General features: G+C 35.3%; 1 protein-coding gene across 2 annotated transcripts in view; it reads right to left on the bottom strand.

Annotated features, from left to right (window-relative positions):
* Positions 1-12,522, bottom strand: part of VPS13B (vacuolar protein sorting 13 homolog B) — a 475,565-nt gene that overhangs the window by 310,485 nt on the left and 152,558 nt on the right. For both annotated transcript variants that reach the window (XM_074145995.1, XM_074145994.1), the window contains exon 18: positions 12,275-12,448. In XM_074145995.1, coding sequence (XP_074002096.1) covers positions 12,275-12,448 — 174 coding nt within the window. The remainder of the gene's footprint in view (positions 1-12,274; positions 12,449-12,522) is intronic.

Genomic DNA, 12,522 nt, shown 5'->3' with positions numbered 1-12,522 from the left:
GCCCCCAGTACAACAGCATTCACTTGCAAGCGTTTCACTATGGGACCTCACAGAAAATGAATGAAAAACATCTCGTTCCCTTAGCATTACCTCATACTACTTTTGTACAAGTATGCTTCTTAATTACTCATTTCTATGCTCTTAAAAACAAATGTTCTGGCGTCACTTGCTCAAGTATGTTCACACCTCAATATACAGAAACCATTTACTGGAGCTGAGCTGCTGCCATTTGAGAAGTGACAAACTGTTGCAGCTAAAGCCAAAGAGAGCCAAGTCACAGTCAAGGCTACAAGAGTTAGTGCATCCTTCTTGCAAATATCCCTCCGTCATCCTCTTGGAGCAGCCCATTAGACTACCTCAGTGGGGAAAAGCAATGCAAACCATTCCAAAATGTTCCATTTTGCCCAACAGTGTAAGATAAGTAATGTCCTCCCTGGTTATATCTCCAATACCTCTAGAGTGCTGCCCTGGACAAATATTAGTGGAAATTTTAACCATCATACTTCTACCTTTAAGGTGGATTATTTTTGCCTCTCAGTTTTCCCATTAGCAGAAAGGCAGGCATGATCTCTGAGTTTGTGGTTTAATTTCCTACCGTTGTGTAGAAAACACCTGCTCCTTCCACCACAATTTTGAGATAGTGATTTTCCAGAGGAAAAAAACAAGTTTGTATGGTGTATGTTAAGATGCCCTGTTCCAGGAAACAGACTGAAATGAAGTACAAGGGAAGTACAAGGAATCCTAGTTCTACTTGTAACAGAAACAAGAAGGAAAACACTACTTGACCAATTCCTGAACAGTCTTTAAGTAAGCACCCCTGCAGCCTCACCGACTGCTCTAAGATGTTTATGAGTACCGCTGGACAGATAAAACACGGCCATTGTTGAATGCCTCCAAAGTGCCACATAAAGACAAAGTTCACACTGCCCTTACAGATATTCCAACAAGCAAAAGTGGGAGTTCCTGCTCTCGCTCACATTGTGTCACTGCAGCTTGTACAACTCCTGCACTGAGAGTGGTTATTTCTGCAGCCTTAACTTGGGAAGCGTGAGGATACTTGATACACAACATCTGGCACTTCTTATCAAAAATCTCTGATTCAAGCATAATGGGATGCACACTCTTTGGTATTGTGCAAGCATTTGAAGAAAAATTAAAGTTGTACAGTTAATTTCCTACATGTCTATCTTTTCAAAGGAAACACGGTATCAAGCTGTGAGGACAAGGAACCTGGCAATACAGTCATCTGCAAAAAATTGTGCGAGCTGCAACACCCCAACAGTGCAAAGAAACAGAAATCCTTTTAATACACGGCTTTTACCAGCTATTATACTCATGTCTTCGGTGAGCACACAGGTAGCATTTTTGGAATTGCTACCCCATACATGGGCTTTATTTTGATAATTTAAAAATCTATAGGATAACTACTCCCTCATCAGAAGCACAACAAAAGTTAGAGAGCAGCCTATGTATTATAACAAAACAAATAAGGTCTTAAAATAAAGTTGAAATAATCTGTGCATTAAAAGCGTGCGAAAAGCAGATAAATATTTGGATTCTTAGGCCCTAAATGTTCAAAGGGCTCTTGAAAACAGAAAGTCTTGAACCGAGGATGCAATGATTAAAATAATACTAACCTTAGTTAGCAATTAAATGATCACATCTTGCTTCAGACTAAAACTGCAGACAACAGCTAGTAGCTGACATCTCACTTCAACATTTTACAGCTGCTCTAAGCAAAGGCTTTAGACATTTGAACGCATGCATGCATCTTATTTTCCCAGGATTTCAAAGTCCACGTCTAGGCTGCTGCTCAGCCATTATAAATGAGTAATTCAAGTAGGGCATGACTGCTTGTTGTATTAACTTGATAAAGATGTTTCATTCAAAGTGCATCAACAGTTGTGTTAAGTCATCCCTTTCACAGGCTTATACTTATTCTGTGTTATGTTGCCAGTGAAGAAATAGAAAAAGTATTACTGGCTTCAAACTATTATAAAAGTCTTTACACTAAATAGAATTAGTATTATGAAGATTATTGTTATGTTTTTATTACATCTGTTTTCAAAACTCCAAAATACAGTCAAGTATACCTTAATTATTTCCTGTTATTTAATTAAAAACAATTTTATCAACTGAATGCTATCTGCATTAAAGTTTTATTTCATTGATTTAGACATGCAACTGCTTAAAGGATTGATGTGCACTTTAAAATTCACACATCTGCTTTCAGAAAATTCTATTACCCTGATCACTTCGTATCCATCAAGTTTTCCAGAAGTTGGTTTAAAAACACAGTTTTAAGGTAACAGATTAATTTTAAGCTTATCCTTTAATAATGAATCTATCATCAAACATGTACAAAACAACTATTTTGCAATAATTTTAATGTCTGAAAAACATTAATCCAGGGCTTGGGCTAAATTATCTTTCAAATAAAACAAAGACATATCGAACATCTTTCATTTTCTTGTACGAATTTTCAGGTCACAACCTAGAGAGAAGATTTGCTAAATACTGAATCCCTCTTTCTCTTATCACAGCTGGGACACTATAATATGAGCTCAAAATTAGACAGAGAAGAGAATTTAAATTCTCCTTTCATTAATTTATTTCCACTGAAAAGATAACCAAACATGAACATAGCTACACTAAATACAAGAAATATACTGTATATATAATTTAGTCAAAGCCCAGTGAAGAAAAGATATCCAGTTTATTTTAAAGATGATTAATTACATCTTACTGATTACCCTCTATGCCATGGACAAATACAGAACAGAAGAATAATCTCCAGAGGTGATGATTCATCACATGTGCTCCATAACCCTGCTCACTAATGTTGAGCCAAACACTGTATTTGATGCTTCATTAGAGTCAATCATATCTTCTCTTAGTTTTCCAGGAAGAATTGTTTCTATTTATAAAATTTCCATTATTTTCTCCATTTGGGGGGGGGGGGGGCGGGATTTTCCTATGATAGCCAGTTCTAATATTTTACTTTGTATTGTATTAAAGCAATGTTTCTGTATGGTTTAAGTAGTTTTATTCCAGAAATAAAACAAGCACAGGCATTTTCAAGGGCAGGGTGGAGACAGGAAGAGGCAATCAGCCCCTGATTTATTCAGATTATTATTCTGGTATCTAAGATCAATTTTCAGATTATAATTTATTTTCATTTATGGTTTGTATCATATTTTTAGAATATGGTTGGTTTTTTTCCTCTAGCATGACAGTTATTGACACTAAAATTAAAAAAGATGTGACTCAAACTCCAATTGGTCCGACTACTTTCATGTCCACCTTCCCACAGGCAGTGGGCTATTTTTCCAAGATTCCTGGATATGAGGCAGCATAGTCAAAGCTACTTCTCCAGCTTGGCACCGATCCCAGACAAATGGCCTAAGAAGGTGTATAGTGACAGATGATGCTCACAGGCTAGAAGTGGAAGAGTTGGCAGATGCAGGCAGACTCTTACTAGGCTAACTGTAAGAGCTGACAAGTTTGCTTAAGACTCCCCATCCCTTCAGTTCTCATTGTCAGGGCACCCATTCCTCCCTGCATAACCATGCAACCTTCTCATTAAGGTCAGAGAGTAGAACCCCAAGATGTTTTGCTATTCTGCTTACAGACATAAAGAATCAATTTTCTAAAACTCTTAGGGAAAATCACAATATTTTATTTTTTTTTCAGATCCATCTACTTCATCTTAAAAATGCATCAAGAATTAGGAAAACACTTAGGAGAGCCAGACTTTGCATTTATTTTCTGTGCTGTAAATGGACCTCAGTATCAACAGTTAGCAGCAGAAGAGTGTTTGAATGCGAACTCAGGACTCAGGTCAGCAAATTACTTTGCTCCAGCAAGTGTTTCTGTCTTAACTGAACCAGCTTTCAGACACTACTTCAGAAAAATATATTGGTTTTCCTTTTTAAAATGCCTTTTCCTCTGCTGAAGAGTGTAAATCAGATTTAAATTAAGAATTAAAAATATTTAGCTATTTAATTAAACTATACATCCACTATAATCTTATCACTGCATTTCTCAAATATATTTAGTACTCCATGTGATACTGAGAATGTCAGGATACCTCAAATATACAGTATTTGTGTTTGAAGTTGCTGTAGTTAGAAATCTGTTATATATATATTCAATATTAAATGCTCACATTATATAATTATGGTAATTTTAGCTATTAATAGAACTGAAAAATGACAGTGCACTGTTTTCCTCGTATCAATTTTAAGTATTTCTGCTACTTTACACCAGTAAACACATGAATATCTTGCACATATTAGTTCTATTTCAGCGCACCAGTAAAAGGAAAATGAAATCAGCTCATACAGCACAGAAGTGATTAAATGGTCTAAAGGTTAAAAGTGACTAATCGCTCCTGCAGTACTAATTTCTATACAGTTTGAAGATTTTTGATAAAAATAGAAATTGACTTTCAGAAGCTTCACAGCACATGAAGGAAACAAAACTAATGTAAGTGTTCAACTATAGGATTATGTCTTAGCTTGGGACTCATCACTGGAGTTATCTCATTGAATTAAATAAATCAATATACTGCTGAGTTTCTAACCTGCTTTGTCTAATCCTCCCTTTAAATGTTGCTTTCTACATAAAACTAAGTATTCAGTCACTTGGTAATGGCACAACTTTATTTTGTGACCACAAATGGCTATTTGATGGCTGGACTAGATGATCTTAAGCGTCCCTTCCAACCTAGACAATTCTATGGTTTGTTACATCATGGAAAGGAACTTGTGTAGGAACTTCAGGACAGTTTGGGTGGAAGGGGACAATGTGGCTGAATACTCAACTCTGCACATTTAAGAATGCATCCTAAACCATATAAATGATACTATTAGTACTATTTGTGTGTATTATAACCAGAACACTGGAATCTTGGGAGTGACCCAGAGCTTCTTTTTAACACACTACAGAGTTGAACCATGAAAATTACTAAGAAAAAAACATTAGTTAGAAAAAAAAATAGATTTAGATCATAATTTCTGCATTAAAATATTGGAAATACTTCATTTAATGCTGTTTTTCATCAAATGTGCTATATTTCTGTTCAGCAAGATGTTATTTAAACAGTTGTTGCTCAAGTCTGAAAAACAAAAATTGACCTTCTCAAAACGCATTTATATTTTACCAGCAAAAGTCTACTGATTTTCAGTTATATCTATTTAGCATTTCATTAAAAAAACCAGTTATTTTATATGAAACATTTATATCACCAAAGCGGTAGTGAGAGCAATATAATTCAATTATAAAACCTGGAAACAGTTTAAACACCATTTGAAAGTAAACAGTTACAGTCCCTTATGCCCATGTCTGGGAAGCATCCAAATGGAAGTTAAAGATCCCATGGCATTTTTTCAAAACGAGTAGGAGCTATCCCAATATGTTGGCCAACGTATATTTTCTCAATTAAAAACAGATTTCAATGTCCAAAGCTATGTGTCAGCAATTGCTGAGAGCATATGCCTGTCACGTTTCCAAAACTCTCTGCACCATCAGTAAGTATCTAGTCACCTTGCTGAATAATGCTTTTCCAGATGCTACAAGAGGAAAACGTGGATGTATTTTCCCAAATATATGAAGCACAGGAATATAATGCTATACTGTTATGGAAATAGAAGTTATTCAAAAGCACATTTAGATTTATTTTTTTCATACCAGAAGTGTTAAATATGACTTTGGTGGCCAAATGAAACACTTTGATACTACCAGATTGTAAATTAATAGAAATCCTACAGAACACACATGTATACATACAAAGTAAAGGTAGCAGAAATAGTCTCATATCTGCCATTCCCCAACTTTTACATATTTAATGAGTTAAAAGGTTAAAAAATAAAAAGGCTTTTTTAACAACTCAACTTTTTCAGTTGCTTTTACAGAATTTTCTAGGTTATGCTCTGTTTAAAGAGAAAGTAGGGAGATTTCCTTTATGCACTTTAAAACCTGCATACCCCATATTACCCACCACTCAACAGCTCAAATCTTCAGTTGTTGAGTGTAGCTTTTTTAATATCAATTTTTCAAATATCATTTTACAAAACTCAGAATCCTATTTAACCACAATTTCAGAATTCTAGGCTACATGTATTGTTGAAAGATTTATGGCATATTGAGAGAAACTGAATGCAACGTATGAAGACAGATGAAAACACCTCTTTCCCCAAGAGGATTTGCAGAATTACTTGATGGAAAGTTGACCAAGCTGCCTTAATTCCTGCATTTCACAATTACCTTTCTATAACCAGAACTTACAGCCAGTTGCCAGAGATATGCAACACACTGTAAATAACCTTAGTCTAGTTAGCATCGTAGAGTACATCCCTCCCTGATGCTACTCCCATGGACATGAATTTTATAATTAGAGCCAGCAGAGTAACAGACTGTGCTTGAGGACAAGTTTACTTCCCTCTTGCAAAAAGTAATAACTATTGGACTTTTGTAAGACAGTAGATACGGAGGTGATTCAGGTCTGGAAAAATATTTGATACTTAACCTGGCTGTAGAGCACAACATATTGAGCTGTGAGGGTTACGGGGGAAGATGGAGCATATACAAGCTGCTAAAATGTACAAACTAAATGCATTTTAAAAGACGCTTTTACTTTCTCAGAGAGGTATTAACTATCTGGCATTTACCACTGTTACCAACTTGATCTTCCCCACACCACCCTCCCATCCTGAACAGCCGAGTAGTACCACCATCTGCTGCCCCTACTTGAACTTGTGATGAAATTAAAAGATGTCAGACATTTTGCATACTACAACAAACTAATTTCAAAGTTGTAGGAAAGAGAAAAAGGGAGGGAGAAACTGAATTACCACAAAATACTTCTGCCCACAAGTTCTGTAACTTGGAAAAATTTTAAATTTAGCCTCTCAGTTCGGGCAGTTGTACATCTATTTTTAACCCAATTTTGAAAACTTCAGGACATTACTAGAAAACTTGTTCTAAAAATGTATACTTATGTGAATTTAAATTCACCCTACTCTAACATAAGTACTACACGAGCACTGTGTTTTCAGTATCTTATACTATTAACATTTCTATTTTTCCAAGGCAAAAATATGAGAATAAACCAGATTTTAAAAGCAATTAAGAGGATATAAATGTTGTGCGCTGCAAGAGCACAGTTCTCAAAAGACCAGAGTCCTGGCAACTATCATAATCCTTTTGAAATTGTTCATATTAAGATTAAAGATCACTTTGTTCCTCTATTCCCACAACTAGTTGGTATGGTAAAAAGATCAGTCCCCTAGTTTTATATGTAACATCTTTAACATTTGCTCTCCTTTCTGTGCATGTGATTAAATGTAACATTTTGAAATCCCAAAGTTCTGAGAAAAACATAAATCCTTGTCCACAGCTGCTGTTTGACTCTGGAAACACATGCATTTTCTTTTCAAGCATCTACCATCAAAAAATCCCAAAGGACTTGAACTGGAGAACACCTGCATCTCTTCATTTAGTTCCAATAACAGAGTCTAAACTTCAAAATTACAAAAATAGATGCTATGTTCAGCTGCAGTTACATTCTGCCCCTAATTCCCGTGAACAAAAATGCTAAGAGCATGAAATCATTCAGGCAAGCTCTGTCATCGAGAGGATAAGATTTTTTGCACCAGAAGCCCAGTGGGAACTTGATAGAAAACTGGCAACAATTACAGATAAAGTACATAGTGAAATCCTCAGGGAGAGAAAAGGAAATGTAATAAGATAGATGGGTATAATTTTTACACATTTATACCCAAACCACAAATGTGAATTGTCTTTAATTACTCCAATATATTAAGCATTTTTACTCATTCATTGTGTCAAATCTTTCTAAAATACTTCCAATTAGTTTATGAATTCTCTTTTACAAGGGTTTTTTTTCATTTACTAGCACAAGCACTCACTTAAATTAGAATTGAGAACATAAAAAAATATCATTGTTCCAGCTTTAAAATCCAGACTTCACAGTATCCCCAGGCTAAGTAGTCAAAATTAAATAAAAAAATATGTCAGTGACAGGCTTTTTTAACTGCAAGAAAGGGGGAGCTGGGGGCATATCTAGGTGTGTATGCATAAAAACAAACATATGTAAAATCTCTCAACTCCTTTCAAATAAGTTCTAACAGATAAAATCAGCTGGTTTATGATAGGAAAAAAAATGTTCCTGCTGGTACAACATTTACAGCACTTTTTTCATGTTGGAAGATAGGATTTCTTCAGTCTTAAAAATATTTTCTCTTCACAAATTATTTTTCCTTCTTGTGGAAGGGGCAGAGAATGGAGTGATCTTATCTAAACTTAAAAAATATTGACAGTGGAAAAAAAATCCAAAAAACTTTGGAAGTTTAAGGAAAATAACACTTAAAGGAGAAATTACCAACTTTTACCAGGTTGAATATTTGCTCTTCAGCCTTCGTGCAGCTTTCACAAACTAGAGAAGCCTTCTCACTCTTACTTCACTCCACTGGGTGTATCAATTTACCATATATGAGCATGATATTAATACAGGTACTTTTGTTTACTCCCTTATTTCACTGTTGCATTACTGAATATTTAAGCTAACCTCAAAGAAAACTTCATTAATTGTATTTTTTGTTTTAGGTCCTCTTGATTTATATGTAATAAATTTCTCCATACACCGGCTGTGCAGGCACTCCCAATTATTCAATATGGCAAACCAAATAGAGCTTAATCAGCTCACCTCATCTATTCAACAGCTGCTCATAATTAAATACTAACACCAGCATTCATTCCGAAATCTCCCTATTTCTCTGGAAGGCCAGGTGAAATAAACAAGGTCTGCAGCCTGCTCTGAGGGTTAATAAAGCTAGGGTTAGTTTAGAGAAGCAGTAAGAAGACCTTCCCAAGACCTGGGGTAATGGAATAATCTCCTTTCTTGTATTTATTATATATGCTGCAGTTTAGATAAATGTGATGAAAATAAATGTGGATGTGCTGGGGAGCACATCCACTGATTTTTACAACTATGCACCGAAGTACCTGGGGCAGTTTTTCATACAACAGAACTGTCCAAAATTAAAAGCACCCACATGCAGACTTCTGTTGAAGGACTAAACAAAATAATATTTATATTATGTATCCCTAAATACTTCCTCTGCCATAGGTGGATCGGTTTTCCACTGTGTCTAACAATACTTTGTGCACCAAACAGTAAAATACTCTTGCTAAGTAATCACCAGTATATGCACTTGTTATACATAATGCTTACTTTGCCTGTATATGCTATATATCACACACTTTATAAAATGTAATTCCACAAAGGGTAACAATAGAGTTTTTTCCTTTGCTGGTTATACTCAGTGCAGTACGGAACTACAAGAACCGTATTTTTTCCCCTCTTCCTCTCAGCAGCAGCAAGTGAAATAGCAAGAAATAAAATACTAGTGTAAAATACCTTATCGCTCAAATTGTAAACAGACACTGAATCTTTGCAGGGCCACCTACAGACAAGCAGTAAAAGAAGCTGCACAACCGTCCTGGTCACCCTAGACCATATGATTCAAGTGGTACAGACAGTAGACAGTCGCTGACTCGAGAGGGAGAGGAGGAGGAAAGGTGCTCTACTTGTTCTCCAGGTAAATACTCCCTGATTTATTCAAGATTCTCATGCAATCTGCACAACCTCTTCCTTGGCATTATATATCCAAACAACTGCTTTAATTTTGGACCAAGTTGTTTTCCATTCAACTTCACAGAAGCATAATGAATTCATTAGTTGCTCTTCCTTTACTAATTTTTATATAAACAAGAAAAATTTAAAAGGCACTTCAATAAGCATTGTGTTGTATTCCAAGATTCTTCCAGAGTACCCAGAAACTCCCCTGCAATTGCTTCTCTTGGTTTTACACACTAAAAGCTATTATATCACTCTGCTCTTAATGGACATTCTCTATTCCAGAACACTGTATCTAACATTATTAGGATAAATTGCTTGAATAGCACAACTTCAGTACTACACAATCATCTCCAGAAGTACAGCTATAAACAACCCTTTTTTCCCCTGAGACATGAGTCGAATTTGCTGTCAAGTTATCCAATATAGCTTTCTTAATTCCCAAAAGTGACTGCAACTGACAGCAAAAGCATTTTTATGCTCTCAAATCACTTCACATTTTCTCTCCGTGTAGTTTTCACAGTGGTAATGAAAAGAATAGCCTTATCTCCTGTATTAAATTGCCTCCCTTCCTTAAGCAAGTATTTGAAAGCGAAAGCTTTAATTAACTCCCTCATCCTTTGTATAGAACCTGAGATAATTTAAACGTTATTGTTTCCTAGTTTAATTTATATTTTAAAAAACCCCAAATACTCCCACACCATTTGCAATACACTACTCTTCATGTTTACTGGGACCAAAGCTTTAACATACCAGTCAGCTTTTCCTTCTTATTTATCATCAATCACGGGTGCCACCTTACAGACCTAGAGAAGCAGAGCCGGAGCCTGAGCACGCAGGTCAGCGACTGCCCCTCAGTACACAGGATCAGTACAACTTTCCTGAGGTACTGGGGGGTGGGAGTGTGAAGCATCTGGTAAATTTTCAATTCTAAAATCTTAGCATTTTAAATTTATCTCCATTCAGCTACAGAAAAGGTACCATAGACACTCGTCTATTACAAACCAATTTTCTGCCTCTCAAAGTCCCTGCATTTGGGTCTGGCGGTCACTTCATTTGTTGGTGCCTTAATTCTTGTAGGCATCTCCTGCCACAGCCTGTCAAGTACTCTCTTCTATCTAATTGGATGATCCATAATACTGATGAGCTAAAATGTATGTGATCACTGTGACCTGTAACAAAAGCAATAATTCTATAGTATACGTAAGTATGCGCAGCTCCTTTAAAATGCAAATAATATTCTAAGACAAAAATCAGAAAATTAAACTAAAAATCCTCAAAAATGGCAGAAAATGTAATAACAGTAATATATATCATTATTACGAACATTTAAAAGCTACTTAAGTGAGCCCACAAGTGCAACAGATTTTCACTTTTTTTAAAAACCAGATCTGAATAATTTGACTTGAATCATGAATTGCTTTTCAGCAATGTTTTAGGGGCAGGAACTTAAGATAATTGTTATAAAAACACTGCCATAAACATTTCCAGCATGATGCGCTCCGAGAAACATACAAGCACAGTAACTGAAAAAATGACCTGACAACTGCTGGAGTGCGCAGTGCTCACAAATATTTACTTTGCATAAGAATCAGAGGTTACTTACATATGCATATAAAAATTACAAAGATGGTAATAAACTCACTGTGACTTTTCAGACTAATGACATTCAACAACCACTACTCAAGAAAAAAATTAGAGAAAAAAGCACACTTTTCATTTTAATGTTTCATAATATTGGGGTCAGCTAATTCTTTTACTTTCCTTAAACTAGATGCTCTTTTCAGTTTGGTTTTTTTCCACATTATTTGATTGCACTCTTAGCATGGCAACAGGATAAAGCTTTAAAAACACAAGAGAAGGTTTTAAAATGTACCATACAGACAGGAAAAAGCTAGATCCACGTGTATTTCACAAACTATATTATAGCTACTTTAAACTAGATAAATTTCAAAATTGTCAGCGTCACTTAAAACAGACCAATGTTTTGTTTAAAGCCCACAGAAACCATAAGAATGTCAAGTAAAAGTATTTAGTTCCACAAAGTAAACAACACCCCTAAATTTATCCAAGCCACACTATGAATATATTAACTTGTTTCTTATCTAAATCCACCACAACACCAAGTTTGATGACATTAAATGTGTGCTCGGTAGCATTTTAAAAATCATCTTTCTTATTATTAACAAATTTTATGATAAACAAATTCTCTAATTATAAATTATGCTGCAAATTTATATGAACCATTTTGAATTCAGTATGTCAACATCTGTATAAGAAGCTCGACCCAACAGATAAAGGGAAGAAAGAATATAACTAACATTTTCAACATGGATCCTACTCCCAAAAAAGAAGTTTACAAAAGGTTCTGTATAAATAATTTAAAAGGCAACTAAAGTCAATGAAGCATTCCTTATTGAAGAAGATGCACATCAAAATGCTGCTTTTAGTTTTTGTGTCTCACAGTGAGCTGAAGTAAAGTAATAATGTGAACAGTATGTGAAAAAGATACTTTGGCATTTGGCACATTTTATATCAAGCCCCTCTTTTGAAAATTACATTGGATAGGAAAAGTGTAATGTGATACCGGCTTAACAAGAGTTTTGCACTTACCAGAATTATGGCAGTAGTCCATACACTGTGGAATTTGGATTGTAAAGGCTACCAAATCTGGAGCTAAGAGAGATTCTGGCTTTCTACTCTCATTGAGCCACTTACTGCTGTGTAAGTCTCTGGTGTCAGAAGGGCCTTGAATTAAAGGAATCAATTTCTCTTTTCCACCATCACCTAAAATAAAGATTAAACTCCTTACAGCTTTTCCTGTAACAAGATAAATTTTCAACACATAAACATTCACTAGT

Source organism: Numenius arquata, chromosome 3 (assembly GCF_964106895.1).
Source record: "Numenius arquata chromosome 3, bNumArq3.hap1.1, whole genome shotgun sequence".
NCBI lineage: Eukaryota > Metazoa > Chordata > Aves > Charadriiformes > Scolopacidae > Numenius > Numenius arquata.
The sequence above is the reverse complement of the archived record's forward strand: the minus strand, read 5'-3'. Positions and strand labels throughout refer to the sequence as shown.